The sequence below is a fragment of the Salvelinus alpinus genome, chromosome 3 (genome assembly GCF_045679555.1).
Source record: "Salvelinus alpinus chromosome 3, SLU_Salpinus.1, whole genome shotgun sequence".
In the NCBI taxonomy this organism is placed as follows: domain Eukaryota; kingdom Metazoa; phylum Chordata; class Actinopteri; order Salmoniformes; family Salmonidae; genus Salvelinus; species Salvelinus alpinus.
This window is the reverse complement of record NC_092088.1, coordinates 103,360,064-103,383,606: the sequence shown is the minus strand read 5'-3', so window position 1 is coordinate 103,383,606 and position 23,543 is coordinate 103,360,064. Positions and strand designations below refer to the sequence as shown.

At 40.3% G+C, this 23,543-nt stretch overlaps 1 protein-coding gene across 1 annotated transcript; it reads left to right on the top strand.

Moving 5' to 3' along the window:
* The first annotated feature begins 3,253 nt into the window (after positions 1-3,253).
* On the top strand, positions 3,254-21,376 carry LOC139569777 (G-protein coupled receptor 26-like). The gene is made up of 3 exons (XM_071391145.1): positions 3,254-4,266; positions 10,135-10,248; positions 18,713-21,376. The coding sequence occupies exons 1-3, from the start codon at positions 3,599-3,601 to the stop codon at positions 18,960-18,962; spliced, it is 1,032 nt and encodes a 343-aa protein (XP_071247246.1). The 5' UTR covers positions 3,254-3,598; the 3' UTR covers positions 18,963-21,376.
* The last annotated feature ends 2,167 nt before the right edge of the window (positions 21,377-23,543 follow it).

Here is a 23,543-nt window from a genome sequence, read left to right as displayed (position 1 = left end):
TCAGTCTATTCTGAAGAGAGAGAGATCTACCTCTCACTCAGTCTATTCTGAAGAGAGAGAGAGATCTACCTCCCACTCAGTCTATTCTGAAGAGAGAGAGAGAGAGATCTACCTCCCACTCAGTCTATTCTGAAGAGAGAGAGAGAGATCTACCTCCCACTCAGTCTATTCTGAAGAGAGAGAGAGATCTACCTCTCACTCAGTCTATTCTGAAGAGAGAGATCTACCTCCCACTCAGTCTATTCTGAAGAGAGAGAGATCTACCTCCCACTCAGTCTATTCTGAAGAGAGAGAGAGAGAGATCTACCTCCCACTCAGTCTATTCTGAAGAGAGAGAGAGAGAGATCTACCTCCCACTCAGTCTATTCTGAAGAGAGAGAGAGAGATCTACCTCCCACTCAGTCTATTCTGAAGAGAGAGAGAGAGATCTACCTCCCACTCAGTCTATTCTGAAGAGAGAGAGAGAGAGATCTACCTCCCAGTCAGTCTATTCTGAAGAGAGAGAGAGATCTACCTCCCATTCAGTCTATTCTGAAGAGAGAGAGAGAGAGATCTACCTCCCACTCAGTCTATTCTGAAGAGAGAGAGAGAGATATACCTCCCACTCAGTCTATTCTGAAGAGAGAGAGAGAGAGATCTACCTCCCACTCAGTCTATTCTGAAGAGAGAGAGAGATCTACCTCCCATTCAGTCTATTCTGAAGAGAGAGAGAGAGAGATCTACCTCTCACTCAGTCTATTCTGAAGAGAGAGAGAGAGATCTACCTCCCACTCAGTCTATTCTGAAGAGAGAGAGAGATCTACCTCTCACTCAGTCTATTCTGAAGAGAGAGAGAGAGATCTACCTCCCATTCAGTCTATTCTGAAGAGAGAGAGATCTACCTCCCACTCAGTCTATTCTGAAGAGAGAGTGAGAGAGATCTACCTCCCACTCAGTCTATTCTGGAGAGAGAGAGAGATATCTACCTCCCACTCAGTCTATTCTGAAGAGAGAGAGAGAGAGATCTACCTCCCACTCAGGCTATTCTGAAGAGAGAGAGAGATCTGCCTCCCATTCAGTCTATTCTGAAGAGAGAGAGAGAGAGATCTACCTCCCACTCAGTCTATTCTGAAGAGAGAGAGAGAGATATACCTCCCACTCAGTCTATTCTGAAGAGAGAGAGAGAGAGATCTACCTCCCACTCAGTCTATTCTGAAGAGAGAGAGAGATCTACCTCCCATTCAGTCTATTCTGAAGAGAGAGAGAGATCTACCTCTCACTCAGTCTATTCTGAAGAGAGAGAGAGAGATCTACCTCCCACTCAGTCTATTCTGAAGAGAGAGAGAGATCTACCTCTCACTCAGTCTATTCTGAAGAGAGAGAGAGAGATATCTACCTCCCACTCAGTCTATTCTGAAGAGAGAGAGAGAGATCTACCTCCCATTCAGTCTATTCTGAAGAGAGAGAGATCTACCTCCCACTCAGTCTATTCTGAAGAGAGAGTGAGAGAGATCTACCTCCCACTCAGTCTATTCTGGGAGAGAGAGAGAGATATCTACCTCCCACTCAGTCTATTCTGAAGAGAGAGAGAGAGAGATCTACCTCCCACTCAGGCTATTCTGAAGAGAGAGAGAGATCTGCCTCTCACTCAGTCTATTCTGAAGAGAGAGAGATCTACCTCCCACTCAGTCTATTCTGAAGAGAGAGAGAGAGAGAGATCTACCTCCCACTCAGTCTATTCTGGAGAGAGAGAGATCTACCTCCCACTCAGTCTATTCTGAAGAGAGAGAGAGAGAGAGATCTACCTCCCACTCAGTCTATTCTGGAGAGAGAGAGAGAGATCTACCTCCCACTCAGGCTATTCTGAAGAGAGAGAGAGATCTACCTCCCACTCAGTCTATTCTGAAGAGAGAGAGATCTACCTCCCACTCAGTCTATTCTGAAGAGAGAGAGAGATCTACCTCCCACTCAGTCTATTCTGGAGAGAGAGAGAGAGATCTACCTCCCACTCAGTCTATTCTGAAGAGAGAGAGAGAGAGAGAGAGAGATCTACCTCCCACTCAGTCTATTCTGAAGAGAGAGAGAGAGAGATCTACCTCCCACTCAGTCTATTCTGAAGAAAGAGAGAGAGGAGATCTACCTCCCACTCAGTCTTTTCTGAAGAGAGAGAGAGATCTACCTCCCATTCAGTCTATTCTGAAGAAAGAGAGAGATCTACCTCCCACTCAGTCTATTCTGAAGAGAGAGAGAGAGAGATCTACCTCCCACTCAGTCTATTCTGAAGAGAGAGAGAGAGAGATCTGCCTCCCACTCAGTCTATTCTGAAGAGAGAGAGAGATCTACCTCCCACTCAGTCTATTCTGAAGAGAGAGAGAGAGAGATCTACTTCCCACTCAGTCTATTCTGAAGAGAGAGAGAGAGAGATCTACCTCCCACTCAGTCTATTCTGAAGAGAGAGAGAGAGAGATCTACCTCCCCCTCAGTCTATTCTGAAGAGAGAGAGAGATCTACCTCCCACTCAGTCTATTCTGAAGAGAGAGAGATCTACCTCCCACTCAGTCTATTCTGAAGAGAGAGACAGATCTACCTCCCACTCAGTCTATTCTGAAGAGAGAGAGAGATCTACCTCCCACTCAGTCTATTCTGAAGAGAGAGAGAGAGATCTACCTCCCACTCAGTCTATTCTGAAGAGAGAGAGATCTACCTCCCACTCAGTCTATTCTGAAGAGAGAGAGAGAGAGATCTACCTCCCACTCAGTCTATTCTGAAGAGAGAGAGAGAGATCTACCTCCCACTCAGTCTATTCTGAAGAGAGAGAGAGAGAGATCTACCTCCCACTCAGTCTATTCTGAAGAGAGAGAGAGATCTACCTCCCATTCAGTCTATTCTGAAGAAAGAGAGAGATCTACCTCCCACTCAGTCTATTCTGAAGAGAGAGAGAGAGAGATCTACCTCCCACTCAGTCTATTCTGAAGAGAGAGAGATCTACCTCCCACTCAGTCTATTCTGAAGAGAGAGACAGATCTACCTCCCACTCAGTCTATTCTGAAGAGAGAGAGAGATCTACCTCCCACTCAGTCTATTCTGAAGAGAGAGAGAGAGATCTACCTCCCACTCAGTCTATTCTGAAGAGAGAGAGAGATCTACCTCCCACTCAGTCTAATCTGAAGAGAGAGAGAGAGATCTACCTCCCACTCAGTCTATTCTGAAGAGAGAGAGTGTGAAGGGAGCTGTCTTGAGAGCGCAGCATCACAGAAGATAACACCACTGCAGAGGGTATTGGCACAGCGCCTGACAGCTGGCGTTTCCTTGCACTTAGTCGTAAATGGGGGAGTTTACTCGCTCACATTTCTCCTGCGCGTCTCGTCCTCTCTCGTTATGTTTGGAATCCGCCCAACTTGATGGACTTCCCCATCCCCTCTGCTGGCTCCTGCAGTAGAAGTCCGAGGACAACGAGGCAGAGGAGAGACATGGTTGAGCTCCACGGGAGAGGGATTTAACCCGGGAATGTCTTCCATCTAACACCATGCCTTTATTCTGTAACCACATACGGTGGCTGGATCTGGACATCATCGTTACCGAAAAGGCAGATTTATAATAAGTGACTGGGACACGCACCATGGCCACTGTGGAAGTGTTTCTCTCCGTCTTGATGCTCGTCGTTATAGTCGTGTCGTTGCTGTCCAACGCCGTGGTGCTGATCTGCTTTCTGTACAACCCGGAGATCAGGAAGCAAGTGCCCAGCGTGTTCACCCTCAACCTCACTTTCTGTAACTTGTTGCTGACTGTTTGCAACATGCCTCTAACTCTGGCGGGTCTCGTCAACGAGGGTCAGCCTGGGAGTGACGCCTTCTGTCAGTTCGTCGGCTTCTCGGAGACTTTTTTAACGGCTAATTCGATGTTGAGCGTGGCCGCTCTGAGCGTCGACAGGTGGATCGCTGTCGTGTTTCCGTTGAGGTATCATTCTAGGATACGACATAGAGATGCAGCTCTCGTGCTCGGTTACACGTGGATACATTGCGTGTGTTTTTCGACGGCGGCGGTTTGTCTCTCGTGGGTGGGATACCATCCGCTTTACGCGTCCTGCACTCTCTCCGACGCGACGGAGAACAGTCAGACCCCGTTTGTTATCTTCACTGTGGTGTTTCACTCCCTCACCTTTCTCCTGTCGTTTCTAGTCCTGTGCGTCACCTACCTGAAGGTGCTGAAGGTGGCCAGGTCCCACTGTAAACGGATAGACGTGATCACGATGCAGACTTTAGTGCTGCTTGTGGATATTCAGCCAAGGTAAGAGGAGGTGTTTGACTTGTGTCTTCCTCTGTGCACCTGCCTCACTGTTGTTTACATTTCATGTTCAAACCAGAACAGTGCATCATGGGACATTTCTTTATTCTATTATTTTGTGTTCTATACTGTTGTGTTCTATTGTGTTCTATTCTACTGTGGTCTATTGTGTTCTATTGTGTTCTATACTGTTCTATTGTGTTCTAATCTGTTCTATTGTGTTCTATTCTACTGTGTTCTATTCTATTGTGTTCTATTGTGCTCTATACTGTTGTGTTCTAATGTGTTCTATTGTGTTCTATTGTGTTCTATTATATTGTGTTATATTCTATTGTGTTCTAGTGTGTTCTATTCTATTGTGTTCTATTGTGTTCTATTCTATTGTGTTCTATTGTGTTCTATTCTATTGTGTTCTAATGTGTTCTATTGTGTTCTATTGTGTTCTATTCTATTGTGTTATATTCTATTGTGTTCTCTATTGTGTTCTATTCTATTGTGTTCTATTCTAATGTGTTCTATTGTGTTCTAATGTGTTCTATTGTGTTCTATTGTGTTCTATTCTATTGTGTTCTATTCTATTGTGTTCTATTCTATTGTGTTCTATTGTGTTGTGTTCTATTCTATTGTGTTCTATTCTATTGTGTTCTATTCTAATGTGTTCTAATGTGTTCTATTGTGTTCTATTCTATTGTGTTCTATTCTATTGTGTTCTATTCTATTGTGTTCTATTGTGTTGTGTTCTATTCTATTGTGTTCTATTCTATTGTGTTCTATTCTATTGTGTTCTAATGTGTTCTATTTTGTTCTATTGTGTTCTATTCTATTGTGTTCTATTCTATTGTGTTCTATTCTATTGTGTTCTAATGTGTTCTAATGTGTTCTAGTGTGTTCTATTCTATTGTGTTCTATTCTATTGTGTTCTATTCTATTGTGTTCTATTGTGTTCTATTCTATTGTGTTCTATTGTGTTCTATTCTATTGTGTTCTATTGTGTTCTATTCTATTGTGTTCTATTGTGTTCTATTGTGTTATTCTATTGTGTTCTATTGTGTTATATTCTATTGTGTTCTATTGTGTTATATTCTATTGTGTTCTACTCTTATGTTATATTTTGTTTTCTATTCTGTTGTGTTCTATTCCATGATGTTCTACATGCAGTAACCCCAGATAGTTAATGGTTATATATACATGTAGTAACAGATAGTTAATGGTTATATATACATGTAGTAACAGATAGTTAATGGTTATATATACATGTAGTAACAGATAGTTAATGGTTATATATACATGTAGTAACAGATAGTTAATGGTTATATATACATGTAGTAACAGATAGTTAATGGTTATATATAGATGTAGTAACAGATAGTTAATGGTTATATATACATGTAGTAACCCCAGATAGTTAATGGTTATATATACATGTAGTAACAGATAGTTAATGGTTATATATACATGTAGTAACAGATAGTTAATGGTTATATATACATGTAGTAACAGATAGTTAATGGTTATATATACATGTAGTAACAGATAGTTAATGGTTATATATACATGTAGTAACAGATAGTTAATGGTTATATATACATGTAGTAACAGATAGTTAATGGTTATATATACATGTAGTAACAGATAGTTAATGGTTATATATACATGTAGTAACAGATAGTTAATGGTTATATATACATGTAGTAACAGATAGTTAATGGTTATATATACATGTAGTAACAGATAGTTAATGGTTATATATACATGTAGTAACAGATAGTTAATGGTTATATATACATGTAGTAACAGATAGTTAATGGTTATATATACATGTAGTAACAGATAGTTAATGGTTATATATACATGTAGTAACAGATAGTTAATGGTTATATATACATGTAGTAACCCCAGATAGTTAATGGTTATATATACATGTAGTAACAGATAGTTAATGGTTATATATACATGTAGTAACCCCAGATAGTTAATGGTTATATATACATGTAGTAACAGATAGTTAATGGTTATATATACATGTAGTAAGAGATAGTTAATGGTTATATATACATGTAGTAACAGATAGTTAATGGTTATATATACATGTAGTAACAGATAGTTAATGGTTATATATACATGTAGTAACAGATAGTTAATGGTTATATATACATGTAGTAACAGATAGTTAATGGTTATATATACATGTAGTAACCCCAGATAGTTAATGGTTATATATAGATGTAGTAACAGATAGTTAATGGTTATATATACATGTAGTAACCCCAGATAGTTAATGGTTATATATACATGTAGTAACAGATAGTTAATGGTTATATATACATGTAGTAACAGATAGTTAATGGTTATATATACATGTAGTAACAGATAGTTAATGGTTATATATACATGTAGTAACAGATAGTTAATGGTTATATATACATGTAGTAACAGATAGTTAATGGTTATATATACATGTAGTAACAGATAGTTAATGGTTATATATACATGTAGTAACCCCAGATAGTTAATGGTTATATATACATGTAGTAACAGATAGTTAATGGTTATATATACATGTAGTAACAGATAGTTAATGGTTATATATACATGTAGTAACATATAGTTAATGGTTATATATACATGTAGTAACAGATAGTTAATGGTTATATATACATGTAGTAACAGATAGTTAATGGTTATATATACATGTAGTAACCCCAGAGAGTTAATGGTTATATATACATGTAGTAACCCCAGATAGTTAATGGTTATATATACATGTAGTAACAGATAGTTAATGGTTATATATACATGTAGTAACAGATAGTTAATGGTTATATATACATGTAGTAACCCCAGATAGTTAATGGTTATATATACATGTAGTAACAGATAGTTAATGGTTATATATACATGTAGTAACAGATAGTTAATGGTTATATATACATGTAGTAACAGATAGTTAATGGTTATATATACATGTAGTAACCCCAGATAGTTAATGGTTATATATACATGTAGTAACCCCAGATAGTTAATGGTTATATATACATGTAGTAACAGATAGTTAATGGTTATATATACATGTAGTAACAGATAGTTAATGGTTATATATACATGTAGTAACAGATAGTTAATGGTTATATATACATGTAGTAACAGATAGTTAATGGTTATATATACATGTAGTAACAGATAGTTAATGGTTATATATACATGTAGTAACAGATAGTTAATGGTTATATATACATGTAGTAACCCCAGATAGTTAATGGTTATATATACATGTAGTAACCCCAGATAGTTAATGGTTAGATATACATGTAGTAACCCCAGATAGTTAATGGTTATATATACATGTAGTAACCCCAGATAGTTAATGGTTATATATACATGTAGTAACAGATAGTTAATGGTTATATATACATGTAGTAACAGATAGTTAATGGTTATATATACATGTAGTAACAGATAGTTAATGGTTATATATACATGTAGTAACAGATAGTTAATGGTTATATATACATGTAGTAACAGATAGTTAATGGTTATATATACATGTAGTAACAGATAGTTAATGGTTATATATACATGTAGTAACAGATAGTTAATGGTTATATATACATGTAGTAACAGATAGTTAATGGTTATATATACATGTAGTAACAGATAGTTAATGGTTATATATACATGTAGTAAGAGATAGTTAATGGTTATATATACATGTAGTAACAGATAGTTAATGGTTATATATACATGTAGTAACCCCAGATAGTTAATGGTTATATATACATGTAGTAACCCCAGAGAGTTAATGGTTATATATACATGTAGTAACCCCAGATAGTTAATGGTTATATATACATGTAGTAACCCCAGATAGTTAATGGTTATATATACATGTAGTAACAGATAGTTAATGGTTATATATACATGTAGTAACCCCAGATAGTTAATGGTTATATATACATGTAGTAACAGATAGTTAATGGTTATATATACATGTAGTAACCCCAGATAGTTAATGGTTAGATATACATGTAGTAACCCCAGATAGTTAATGGTTATATATACATGTAGTAACCCCAGATAGTTAATGGTTATATATACATGTAGTAACAGATAGTTAATGGTTATATATACATGTAGTAACAGATAGTTAATGGTTATATATACATGTAGTAACAGATAGTTAATGGTTATATATACATGTAGTAACCCCAGATAGTTAATGGTTATATATAGATGTAGTAACAGATAGTTAATGGTTATATATACATGTAGTAACCCCAGATAGTTAATGGTTATATATACATGTAGTAACAGATAGTTAATGGTTATATATACATGTAGTAACAGATAGTTAATGGTTATATATACATGTAGTAACAGATAGTTAATGGTTATATATACATGTAGTAACAGATAGTTAATGGTTATATATACATGTAGTAACAGATAGTTAATGGTTATATATACATGTAGTAACAGATAGTTAATGGTTATATATACATGTAGTAAGAGATAGTTAATGGTTATATATACATGTAGTAACAGATAGTTAATGGTTATATATACATGTAGTAACCCCAGAGAGTTAATGGTTATATATACATGTAGTAACCCCAGATAGTTAATGGTTATATATACATGTAGTAACAGATAGTTAATGGTTATATATACATGTAGTAACATATAGTTAATGGTTATATATACATGTAGTAACAGATAGTTAATGGTTATATATACATGTAGTAACAGATAGTTAATGGTTATATATACATGTAGTAACCCCAGAGAGTTAATGGTTATATATACATGTAGTAACCCCAGATAGTTAATGGTTATATATACATGTAGTAACAGATAGTTAATGGTTATATATACATGTAGTAACATATAGTTAATGGTTATATATACATGTAGTAACAGATAGTTAATGGTTATATATACATGTAGTAACCCCAGATAGTTAATGGTTATATATAGATGTAGTAACAGATAGTTAATGGTTATATATACATGTAGTAACAGATAGTTAATGGTTATATATACATGTAGTAACAGATAGTTAATGGTTATATATACATGTAGTAACAGATAGTTAATGGTTATATATACATGTAGTAACCCCAGATAGTTAATGGTTATATATACATGTAGTAACAGATAGTTAATGGTTATATATACATGTAGTAACCCCAGATAGTTAATGGTTATATATACATGTAGTAACCCCAGATAGTTAATGGTTATATATACATGTAGTAACAGATAGTTAATGGTTATATATACATGTAGTAACAGATAGTTAATGGTTATATATACATGTAGTAACAGATAGTTAATGGTTATATATACATGTAGTAACAGATAGTTAATGGTTATATATACATGTAGTAACCCCAGATAGTTAATGGTTATATATACATGTAGTAACCCCAGATAGTTAATGGTTATATATACATGTAGTAACAGATAGTTAATGGTTATATATACATGTAGTAACCCCAGATAGTTAATGGTTATATATACATGTAGTAACAGATAGTTAATGGTTATATATACATGTAGTAACCCCAGCCATGGCACCTCATGACACCTCATGACGCCTAATGACGCCTCATGACGCCTCATGACGCCTCGTGACGCCTAGTGACGCCTCATGACGCCTCGTGACGCCTCGTGACGCCTAGTGACGCCTCATGACGCCTAATGACGCCTAATGACGCCTCATGAAAACTAAAGACAACTAAGCACATCTAATGATACCTCATGTCACCTCATGACACCTCATGACACCTAATTTTAGGTCTAACAACATAATCGTGTTCATGTCACGGGGATACTGTTGAATAAAGTGTAACCACATATTTCCCTGATCAGTGTGCAAGAGCGCTGTCTGGAGGAGCAGAAGAGGAGGAGACAGAGAGCAACCAGGAAGATCAGTACCTTCATCGGGACGTTCATGGTCTGCTTTGCTCCCTACGTCATCACCAGGTAAGTAGAACGAGGGGAGGGGAGACATCTTTACAAGAGTATAGTAGGTGATGTGTCCCTGATATCTTTACAAGAGTATAGTAGGTGATGTGTCCCTGCCATCTTTACAAGAGTATAGTAGGTGATGTGTCCCTGACATCTTTACAAGAGTATAGTAGGTGATGTGTCCCTGACATCTTTACAAGAGTATAGTAGGTGATGTGTCCCTGACATCTTTACAAGAGTATAGTAGGTGATGTGTCCCTGACATCTTTACAAGAGTATAGTAGGTGATGTGTCCCTGACATCTTTACAAGAGTATAGTAGGTGATGTGTCCCTGACATGTTTACAAGAGTATAGTAGGTGATGTGTCCCTGACATCTTTACAAGAGTATAGTAGGTGATGTGTCCCTGACATCTTTACAAGAGTATAGTAGGTGATGTGTCCCTGACATCTTTACAAGAGTATAGTAGGTGATGTGTCCCTGACATGTTTACAAGAGTATAGTAGGTGATGTGTCCCTGACATGTTTACAAGAGTATAGTAGAGGATATGTCCCTGACATCTTTACAAGAGTATAGTAGGTGATGTGTCCCTGACATCTTTACAAGAGTATAGTAGGTGATGTGTCCCTGACATCTTTACAAGAGTATAGTAGGTGATGTGTCCCTGACATCTTTACAAGAGTATAGTAGGTGATGTGTCCCTGATATCTTTACAAGAGTATAGTAGGTGATGTGTCCCTGACATCTTTACAAGAGTATAGTAGGTGATGTGTCCCTGATATCTTTACAAGAGTATAGTAGGTGATGTGTCCCTGATATCTTTACAAGAGTATGGTAGGTGATGTGTCCCTGATATCTTTACAAGAGTATAGTAGGCGATGTGTCCCTGATATCTTTACAAGAGTATAGTAGGTGATGTGTCCCTGACATCTTTACAAGAGTATAGTAGGTGATGTGTCCCTGATATCTTTACAAGAGTATAGTAGGTGATGTGTCCCTGATATCTTTACAAGAGTATAGTAGGTGATGTGTCCCTGACATCTATACAAGAGTATAGTAGGTGATGTGTCCCTGACATCTTTACAAGAGTATAGTAGGTGATGTGTCCCTGACATCTTTACAAGAGTATAGTAGGTGATGTGTCCCTGACATCTTTACAAGAGTATAGTAGGTGATGTGTCCCTGACATCTTTACAAGAGTATAGTAGGTGATGTGTTCCTGACATCTTTACAAGAGTATAGTAGGTGATGTGTCCCTGACATCTTTACAAGAGTATAGTAGGTGATGTGTCCCTGACATCTTTACAAGAGTATAGTAGGTGATGTGTCCCTGACATCTTTACAAGAGTATAGTAGGTGATGTGTCCCTGACATGTTTACAAGAGTATAGTAGGTGATGTGTCCCTGACATCTTTACAAGAGTATAGTAGGTGATGTGTCCCTGACATGTTTACAAGAGTATAGTAGGTGATGTGTCCCTGACATGTTTACAAGAGTATAGTAGGTGATGTGTCCCTGACATGTTTACAAGAGTATAGTAGGTGATGTGTCCCTGACATCTTTACAAGAGTATAGTAGGTGATGTGTCCCTGACATCTTTACAAGAGTATAGTAGGTGATGTGTCGCTGACATCTTTACAAGATTATAGTAGATTATATTTCCCTGACAGAGTTTGGCTTTACAAGAGATCATTAGATGATAATAATAACAAGGATCAACAGGATCTATACCACCTGCCAGCCATAATAACAAGGATCAACAGGATCTATACCACCTGCCAGCCATAATAACAAGGATCAACAGGATCTATACCACCTGCCAGCCATAATAACAAGGATCAACAGGATCTATACCACCTGCCAGCCATAATAACAAGGATCAACAGGATCTATACCACCTGCCAGCCATAATAACAAGGATCAACAGGATCTATACCACCTGCCAGCCATAATAACAAGGATCAACAGGATCTATACCACCTGCCAGCCATAATAACAAGGATCAACAGGATCTATACCACCTGCCAGCCATAATAACAAGGATCAACAGGATCTATACCACCTGCCAGCCATAATAACAAGGATCAACAGGATCTATACCACCTGCCAGCCATAATAACAAGGATCAACAGGATCTATACCACCTGCCAGCCATAATAACAAGGATCAACAGGATCTATACCACCTGCCAGCCATAATAACAAGGATCAACAGGATCTATACCACCTGCCAGCCATAATAACAAGGATCAACAGGATCTATACCACCTGCCAGCCATAATAACAAGGATCAACAGGATCTATACCACCTGCCAGCCATAATAACAAGGATCAACAGGATCTATACCACCTGCCAGCCATAATAACAAGGATCAACAGGATCTATACCACCTGCCAGCCATAATAACAAGGATCAACAGGATCTATACCACCTGCCAGCCATAATAACAAGGATCAACAGGATCTACAGTGAGGGAAAAAAGTATTTGATCCCCTGCTGATTTTGTACGTTTGCCCACTGACAAAAAAATTATCAGTCTATAATTTTAATGGTAGGTTTATTTGAACAGTGAGAGACAGAATACCAACAAAAATATCCAGAAAAATGCATGTCAAAAATGTTATAAATTGATTTGCATTTTAATGAGGGAAATAAGTATTTGACCCCCTCTCAATCAGAAAGATTTCTGGCTCCCAGGTGTCTTTCATACAGGTAACGAACGGAGATTAGGAGCACACTCTTAAAGGGGGTGCTCCTAATCTCAGTTTCTTACCTGTATAAAAGATACCTGTCCACAGAAGCAATCAATCAATCAGATTCCAAACTCTCCACCATGGCCAAGACCAAAGAGCTCTCCAAGGATGTCAGGGACAAGATTGTAGACCTACACAAGGCTGGAATGGGCTACAAGACCATCGCCAAGCAGCTTGGTGAGAAGGTGACAACAGTTTCTGTGATTATTCGCAAATGGAAGAAACACAAAAGAACTGTCAATCTCCCTCAGCCTGGGGCTCCATGCAAGATCTCACCTCGTGGAGTTGCAATGATCATGAGAACGGTGAGGAATCAGCCCAGAACTACACAGGAGGATCTTGTCAATGATCTCAAGGCAGCTGGGACCATAGTCATCAAGAAAACAATTGGTAACACACTATGCCGTGAAGGACTGAAATCCTGCAGCGCCCGCAAGGTCCCCCTGCTCAAGAAAGCACATATACATGCCCGTCTGAAGTTTGCCAATGAACATCTGAATGATTCAGAGGACAACTGGGTGAACGTGTTGTGGTCAGATGAGACCAAAATGGAGTTCTTTGGCATCAACCCAACTTGCCGTGTTTGGAGGAGGAGGAATGCTGCCTATGACCCCAAGAAACCATCCCCACCGTCAAACATGGAGGTGGAAACATTATGCTTTGGGGGTGTTTTTCTGCTAAAGGGACAGGACAACTTCACCGCATCAAAGGGACGATGGACGGGGCCATGTACCGTCAAATCTTGGGTGAAAACCTCCTTCCCTCAGCCAGGGTATTGAAAATGGGTCGTGGATGGGTATTCCAGCATGACAATGACCCAAAACACACGGCCAAGGCAACAAAGGAGTGGCTCAAGAAGAAGCACATTAAGGTCCTGGAGTGACCTAGCCAGTCTCCAGACCTTAATCCCATAGAAAATCTGTGTAGGGAGCTGAAGGTTCGAGTTGCCAAACGTCAGCCTCGAAACCTTAATGACTTGAAGAAGATCTGCAAAGAGGAGTGGGACAAAATCCCTCCTGAGATGTGTGCAAACCTGGTGGCCAACTACAAGAAACGTCTGACCTCTGTGATTGCCAACAAGGGTTTTGCCACCAAGTACTAAGTCATGTTTTGCAGAGGGGTCAAATACTTATTTCCCTCATTAAAATGCAAATCAATTCATAACATTTTTGACATGCGTTTTTCTGGATTTTTTTGTTGATATTCTGTCTCTCACTGTTCAAATAAACCTACCATTAAAATTATAGACTGATCATTTCTTTGTCAGTGGGCAAACGTACAAAATCAGCAGGGGATCAAATACTTTTTTCCCTCACTGTATACCACCTGCCAGCCATAATAACAAGGATCAACAGGATCTATACCACCTGCCAGCCATAATAACAAGGATCAACAGGATCTATACCACCTGCCAGCCATAATAACAAGGATCAACAGGATCTATACCACCTGCCAGCCATAATAACAAGGATCAACAGGATCTATACCACCTGCCAGCCATAATAACAAGGATCAACAGGATCTATACCACCTGCCAGCCATAATAACAAGGATCAACAGGATCTATACCACCTGCCAGCCATAATAACAAGGATCAACAGGATCTATACCACCTGCCAGCCATAATAACAAGGATCAACAGGATCTATACCACCTGCCAGCCATAATAACAAGGATCAACAGGATCTATACCACCTGCCAGCCATAATAACAAGGATCAACAGGATCTATACCACCTGCCAGCCATAATAACAAGGATCAACAGGATCTATACCACCTGCCAGCCATAATAACAAGGATCAACAGGATCTATACCACCTGCCAGCCATAATAACAAGGATCAACAGGATCTATACCACCTGCCAGCCATGATAACAAGGATCAACAGGATCTATACCACCTGCCAGCCATAATAACAAGGATCAACAGGATCTATACCACCTGCCAGCCATAATAACAAGGATCAACAGGATCTATACCACCTGCCAGCCATAATAACAAGGATCAACAGGATCTATACCACCTGCCAGCCATGATAACAAGGATCAACAGGATCTATACCACCTGCCAGCCATAATAACAAGGATCAACAGGATCTATACCACCTGCCAGCCATAATAACAAGGATCAACAGGATCTATACCACCTGCCAGCCATGATAACAAGGATCAACAGGATCTATACCACCTGCCAGCCATAATAACAAGGATCAACAGGATCTATACCACCTGCCAGCCATGATAACAAGGATCAACAGGATCTATACCACCTGCCAGCCATAATAACAAGGATCAACAGGATCTATACCACCTGCCAGCCATAATAACAAGGATCAACAGGATCTATACCACCTGCCAGCCATAATAACAAGGATCAACAGGATCTATACCACCTGCCAGCCATGATAACAAGGATCAACAGGATCTATACCACCTGCCAGCCATAATAACAAGGATCAACAGGATCTATACCACCTGCCAGCCATGATAACAAGGATCAACAGGATCTATACCACCTGCCAGCCATAATAACAAGGATCAACAGGATCTATACCACCTGCCAGCCATGATAACAAGGATCAACAGGATCTATACCACCTGCCAGCCATAATAACAAGGATCAACAGGATCTATACCACCTGCCAGCCATAATAACAAGGATCAACAGGATCTATACCACCTGCCAGCCATGATAACAAGGATCAACAGGATCTATACCACCTGCCAGCCATAATAACAAGGATCAACAGGATCTATACCACCTGCCAGCCATAATAACAAGGATCAACAGGATCTATACCACCTGCCAGCCATAATAACAAGGATCAACAGGATCTATACCACCTGCCAGCCATAATAACAAGGATCAACAGGATCTATACCACCTGCCAGCCATAATAACAAGGATCAACAGGATCTATACCACCTGCCAGCCATGATAACAAGGATCAACAGGATCTATACCACCTGCCAGCCATAATAACAAGGATCAACAGGATCTATACCACCTGCCAGCCATAATAACAAGGATCAACAGGATCTATACCACCTGCCAGCCATAATAACAAGGATCAACAGGATCTATACCACCTGCCAGCCATGATAACAAGGATCAACAGGATCTATACCACCTGCCAGCCATAATAACAAGGATCAACAGGATCTATACCACCTGCCAGCCATAATAACAAGGATCAACAGGATCTATACCACCTGCCAGCCATGATAACAAGGATCAACAGGATCTATACCACCTGCCAGCCATAATAACAAGGATCAACAGGATCTATACCACCTGCCAGCCATGATAACAAGGATCAACAGGATCTATACCACCTGCCAGCCATAATAACAAGGATCAACAGGATCTATACCACCTGCCAGCCATAATAACAAGGATCAACAGGATCTATACCACCTGCCAGCCATAATAACAAGGATCAACAGGATCTATACCACCTGCCAGCCATGATAACAAGGATCAACAGGATCTATACCACCTGCCAGCCATAATAACAAGGATCAACAGGATCTATACCACCTGCCAGCCATAATAACAAGGATCAACAGGATCTATACCACCTGCCAGCCATAATAACAAGGATCAACAGGATCTATACCACCTGCCAGCCATAATAACAAGGATCAACAGGATCTATACCACCTGCCAGCCATGATAACAAGGATCAACAGGATCTATACCACCTGCCAGCCATGATAACAAGGATCAACAGGATCTATACCACCTGCCAGCCATAATAACAAGGATCAACAGGATCTATACCACCTGCCAGCCATGATAACAAGGATCAACAGGATCTATACCACCTGCCAGCCATAATAACAAGGATCAACAGGATCTATACCACCTGCCAGCCATAATAACAAGGATCAACAGGATCTATACCACCTGCCAGCCATGATAACAAGGATCAACAGGATCTATACCACCTGCCAGCCATAATAACAAGGATCAACAGGATCTATACCACCTGCCAGCCATAATAACAAGGATCAACAGGATCTATACCACCTGCCAGCCATAATAACAAGGATCAACAGGATCTATACCACCTGCCAGCCATAATAACAAGGATCAACAGGATCTATACCACCTGCCAGCCATAATAACAAGGATCAACAGGATCTATACCACCTGCCAGCCATGATAACAAGGATCAACAGGATCTATACCACCTGCCAGCCATGATAACAAGGATCAACAGGATCTATACCACCTGCCAGCCATGATAACAAGGATCAACAGGATCTATACCACCTGCCAGCCATGATAACAAGGATCAACAGGATCTATACCACCTGCCAGCCATGATAACAAGGATCAACAGGATCTATACCACCTGCCAGCCATGATAACAAGGATCAACAGGATCTATACCACCTGCCAGCCATAATAACAAGGATCAACAGGATCTATACCACCTGCCAGCCATAATAACAAGGGGAAGTTGAATTCTGCTGTGCTGGAAGTGTTTTAGATGGAAAATGAGGAAATGGATTCCCAGGGTGGATGGAAGACAGGCTCATAAATCAATAGAAACATTTGTTTTGGTACTTGACAGCAAGCTACATTTGATAGTGCACGTTAATTTGGTCTACAGTAACGTATCAAATCAAATCAAATGTATTTATAAAGCCCTTCATACATCAGCTGATATCTCAAAGTGCTGTACAGAAACCCAGCCTAAAACCCCAAACAGCAAGCAATGCAGGTGTAGAAGCACGGTGGCTAGGAAAAACTCCCTAGAAAGGCCAAAACCTAGGAAGAAACCTAGAGAGGAACCAGGCTATGAGGGGTGGCCAGTCCTCTTCAGGCTGTGCTGGATGGAGATTATAACAGAACATGGTCAAGATGTTCAAATGTTCATAAATGACCAGCATGGTCAAATAATAATAATCACAGTAGTTGTCGAGGGTGCAGCAAGTCAGCACCTCAGGAGTAAATGTCAGTTGGCTTTTCATAGTCGATCATTAAGAGTATATCTACCGCTCCTGCGGTCTCTAGAGAGTTGAAAACACCTGCCATATCCCTGCTATGTTTTGGTAACTTACTGCACTGTTGACTTTCAGGACAACAGAAAGGCACAATATACCCAGGCATCTTCAAATGGAAGATACGTATCTAAGGGCTCGATTCAAAGGGCTCGATTCAAAGGGCTCGATTCAAAGGGCTCGATTCAAAGGGCTCGATTCAAAGGGCTCGATTCAAAGGGCTCGATTCAAAGGGCTCGATTCAAAGGGCTCGATTCAAAGGGCTCGATTCAAAGGGCTCGATTCAAAGGGCTATATTCAAAGGGCTATATTCAAAGGGCTCGATTCAGTCCATATCGCAGAAGTTAAATGTCCTTTAAATTTCAACCGTGCTACAATGCAGATGTTCTGCGTTATGGAATTAATCAAGCACTAAGTATTTTAATAATGAATGAATCTTTACCTGTCCTGTCAGTACATTATCATGAATTGAATAATATGTATTATGTAACAAACAACAGAACTAAATGTCTGCTTTGAATTCTGACCTCTTCCCTAGTTGTGGGATGACAAGTAGAAAGGCATGTCTTATATTTACGTCTCTGTCTCTCTGTCTCTCTCTCTGTCTCTCTGTCTGTCTGTCTCTCTCACTCTCCTCCCCTCTCTCTCTCTCTCCCCCTCTCTCTCTCTCTCTCTCTCTCTCTCTCCCATCCCTCTTTCCCGATCCTGTATAGGATCGTGGAGTTATTTCCGTCCGTGCCTATCGACCACCACTGGGCAGTGGTCTCCAAGTGCTTGGCCTACAGCAAGGCGGCCTGCGACCCCTTCGTCTACTCCCTGCTCCGTAACCAGTACAAGAAGACGTGTGGTGACATCATCAACAGGCTGCTGAAGCCCAGCTCTATGAATGCATCTGGACCAGGTCACTATCACAACCATGAGACTGAGGGGAGGAACAACACAGTCCAGACTGCAGCAGACTGATGAGGGGGTGGTGTTATTGTCTAAGGGTTGATAGTCTATGTTCAGACTGATGTATGTGGTACTGTTATTGTCTAAGGGTTGATAGTCTATGTTCAGACTGAGGCCGTGGGTTGTGTTATTGTCTAAGGGTTGATAGTCTATGTTCAGACTGAGGAAGGGGGTTGTGTTATTGTCTAAGGGTTGATAGTTTATGTTCAGACTGAGTAAGGGGGTTGTGTTATTGTCTAAGGGTTGATAGTTTATGTTCAGACTGAGTAAGTGGGTTGTGTTATTGTCTAAGGGTTGATAGTCTATGTTCAGACTGAGGAAGGGGGTTGTGTTATTGTCTAAGGGTTGATAGTTTATGTTCAGACTGAGTAAGTGGGTTGTGTTATTGTCTAAGGGTTGATAGTCTATGTTCAGACTGAGGAAGGGGGTTGTGTTATTGTCTAAGGGTTGATACTCTATGTTCAGACTGAGGAAGGGGGTTGTGTTATTGTCTAAGGATTGATAGTCTATGTTCAGACTGAGGAAGGGGGTTGTGTTATTGTCTAAGGGTTGATAGTCTATGTTCAGACTGAGGAAGGGGGTTGTGTTATTGTCTAAGGGTTGATAGTCTATGTTCAGACTGAGGAAGGGGGTTGTGTTATTGTCTAAGGGTTGATAGTCTATGTTCAGACTGAGGCCGTGGGTTGTGTTATTGTCTAAGGGTTGATAGTCTATGTTCAGACTGAGGAAGGGGTTGTGTTATTGTCTAAGGGTTGATAGTCTATGTTCAGACTGAGGAAGGGGGTTGTGTTATTGTCTAAGGGTTGATAGTCTATGTTCAGACTGAGGAAGGGGGTTGTGTTATTGTCTAAGGGTTGATAGTCTATGTTCAGACTGAGGAAGGGGGTTGTGTTATTGTCTAAGGGTTGATAGTCTATGTTCAGACTGAGGAAGGGGTTGTGTTATTGTCTAAGGGTTGATACTCTATGTTCAGACTGATCTCTCTCACTGGATATCAACTAAGGATTTCTGGGATATGATTCAGTGGTTATCCTGTGGTTATCCAACCTAATCACGTCACACAGCGACCGATACGTTCGTAGCATGAACGTGTTGTTGTGAAGAAGATGGGTTTGACTCCGGGCAGATTTGTGTTGAGGCAGACTTACTCTCACTGAGAAAAAACAATCCTCTTATGGTGATCCTACTGAGGAGAGGCAGTTGTGAGCCGTAAACACACTAGCAATTCTATGATTGTCAGCATGTGTACGCTTTCACATTACCTGCATTTGTATCTATACCACTACACTCCAAAAGGGTTATACGGCTGTCCCCATAGGAGAACCCCTTTTTGGTTCCAGGAAGAACTCTTTTGTGTTCCATGTTAAACCCTCTGTGGAACAGGGTTCTACCTGCGACCAAAACGGGTTCTTCAAAGGGTTGTCCAATGGGAACAGCCGAAGAACCCTTTTGGGTTCTTGATACCACCTTTTTCTTCTCCTAAGATCGTAGGAGTAACGTTACATAACGAAATGGAAGGTAACAATAGTTGTACAGTATGTTTTAGTATGTGCGCTGAGTTTGGGGGGGTACGGTGGCCCTAAGGGGCCAAATAGCTTTGTATGAAGGGAGTACCTCAGTAAGTGTTGTGGTGTTGAAAAGTAGCACTAAACATGGCACCGAAGGAGAGGATACAATCTGATTATTACAGTGATGACGACATGTTAGGAAAACACATTGAGGATTGTTACCTCGGAGTTAGGCTCAGGTTTATATCTTTAGGCTAGGGGGCGGTATTTTCATGTCCGGATGAAAAGCATGCCCAAAGTAAACTGCCTGTTACTCAGGCCCAGAAGCTAGGATATGCATATTATTAGTAGATTTGGATAGAAAACACTCTAAAGTTTCTAAAACTGTTAAAATAATGTCTGTGAGTATAACATAACTTATTTGGCAGGCGAAACCTGTTTTCTATTGGTTTTCTATGGTAAACTAGATTTATGAGGCACCTGGTTGCAGTTCCTATGGCTTCCACTAGATGTCAACAGTCTTTAGAAATTGGTTGATGTTTTTTCTTTGAGAAATGAAGAAGTACGGCTATTCAGAATGAGAGTGGACTCTTTTGTTTGGGGCGCGACCTGTAGCTCGCTCCACTTTGATTTTATCCGCTATTGAACACAGTATATTTCGTCTTAAATTTTATCGATTATTTACGTTTTAGGATACCTAAGGATGGATTAGAAAGGTGTTTGAAATGTTTGGATCCAGTTTACAGGTAACTTATTAGATCATTTGTAGTCATGAGGGTGAATTGGAACCGGTGTATTTTCTGAATCAAACGCACCAAATAAATTGACATTTTGGGGATATAAAGAAGGAATTTATCGAACAAAAGGAACATTTGATGTTTCTGGGACATATTGGAGTGCCAACAGAAGAAGATCTTCAAAGGTAAGGCATGAATAATGTTGTTATTTCTGACTTTCGTGTTGCACCTCCCTGGTTGAAAAATGTTTGTCATGCATTTGTATGCGGGGTGCTGTCCTCAGATAATCGCATGGTTTGCTTTCGCTGTAAAGCCTTTTTGAAATCTGACACGGTGGCTGGATTAACAAGAAGTTAAGCTTTATTTTTATGTATTACAAGTTAAATATTTATAGTAATTTAATTTGAATTTGGTGCTCTGCCATTTCACCGGATGTTGTCAAATCGATCCCGCTAAAGGGATTTGATCCCTTAAAACACATTGTGGCTTGTTACCTGGGAGTTAGGCTCAGGTATTAAAAACACATTGAGGCTTGTTACCTGGGAGATAGGCTTGAGGTATTTAAAACACATTGTGGCTTGTTACCTAGGAGATAGGCTTGAGGTATTTAAAACACATTGAGGCTTGTTACCTGAGAGATAGGCTCAGGTATTTAAAACACATTAAGGCTTGTTACCTGGGAGTTAGGCTCAGGTATTTAAAACACATTGAGGCTTGTTACCTGGGAGATAGGCTCAGGTATTTAAAACAGATTGAGGCTTGTTACCTGGGAGTTAGGCTCAGGTATTTAAAACACATTGAGGCTTGTTACCTGGGAGATAGGCTCAGGTATTTAAAACACATTGAGGCTTGTTACCTGGGAGTTAGGCTCAGGTATTTAAAACACATTGAGGCTTGTTACCTGGGAGTTAGGCTCAGGTATATAAAACACATTGAGGCTTGTTACCTGGGAGATAGGCTCAGGTATTTAAAACACATTAAGGCTTGTTACCTGGGAGATAGGCTCAGGTATATAAAACACATTGAGGCTTGTTACCTGGGAGATAGACTCAGGTATTTTACTCTTGATAAAATACACTTCTACTGCTCTCATCTCGATCAGGTGAATGGTCCCATCAGCGCTTGTGAGCACGCCCTTACAGTATTAGATAGGGAGAACTGAGGTGTAGTCTATATTCTCTTCTGCAACAGAAGTCCTTCGACCCATCCATGGGTCCACAAAGACCGGTTCTGTCCCTGTCGTATTTAAATGCAGTGTTTATGTAGCTCTGAAATGCACAGATATGTCCCAAATGGAACCCTATTCCCTATGTACAGCTATGGGCCCTGGTCAAAAATATTGCACTGGATAGGGAATATGGTGCTATTTGGGATGCAGCCTATGTATTCTCTGATTCTTCAACTGGCCCTCTAGCCAAGTTCATGTTTTAATGGGGGATCTGGCCCTCTAGCCAAGTTCATGTGTTAATGGATGATCTGGCCCTCTAGCCAAGTTCATGTTTTAATGGGGGATCTGGCCCACTAGCCAAGTTCATGTTTAATGGGGGATCTGGCCCTCTAGCCAAGTTCATGTTTAATGGGGGATCTGGCCCTCTAGCCAAGTTCATGTTTTAATGGGGGATCTGGCCTTCGGACTGATTCTTCAACTGGCCCACTAGCCAAGTTCATGTTTTAATGGGGGATCTGGCCCTCTAGCCAAGTTCATGTTTTAATGGGGGATCTGGCCCTCTAGCCAAGTTCGTGTTTTAATGGGGGATCTGGCCTTCAGACTGATTCTTCAACTGGCCCACTAGCCAAGTTCATGTTTTAATGGGGGATCTGGCCCTCTAGCCAAGTTCATGTTTTAATGGGGGATCTGGCCCTCTAGCCAAGTTCATGTTTTAATGGGGGATCTGGCCCTCTAGCCAAGTTCATGTTTTAATGGGGGATCTGGCCCTCTAGCTAAGTTCATGTTTTAATGGGGGATCTGGCCTTCAGACTGATTCTTCAACTGGCCCACTAGCCAAGTTCGTGTTTTAATGGGGGATCTGGCCTTCAGACTGATTCTTCAACTGGCCCACTAGCCAAGTTCATGTTTTAATGGGGGATCTGGCCTTCAGACTGATTCTTCATCTGGCCCTCTAGCCAAGTTCATGTTTAGATGGAGGATCTGGCCTTCAGACTGATTCTTCAACTGGCCCTCTAGCCAAGTTCATGTTTTAATGGGGGATCTGGCCTTCAGACTGATTCTTCAACTGGCCCTCTAGCCAAGTTCATGTTTTAATGGGGGATCTGGCCTTCAGACTGATTCTTCAACTGGCCCTCTAGCCAAGTTCATGTTTTAATGGGGGATCTGGCCTTCAGACTGG

Coding starts and splice junctions, on each gene's coding strand:
- LOC139569777 (XM_071391145.1), top strand. CDS start 3,599: ATGGCCACTGTGGAAGTGTTTCTCTCCGTCTTGATGCTCGTCGTTATA. Junction 4,267..10,134: donor CTTGTGGATATTCAGCCAAG/GTAAGAGGAGGT, acceptor TTCCCTGATCAG/TGTGCAAGAGCGCTGTCTGG. Junction 10,249..18,712: donor GCTCCCTACGTCATCACCAG/GTAAGTAGAACG, acceptor GATCCTGTATAG/GATCGTGGAGTTATTTCCGT.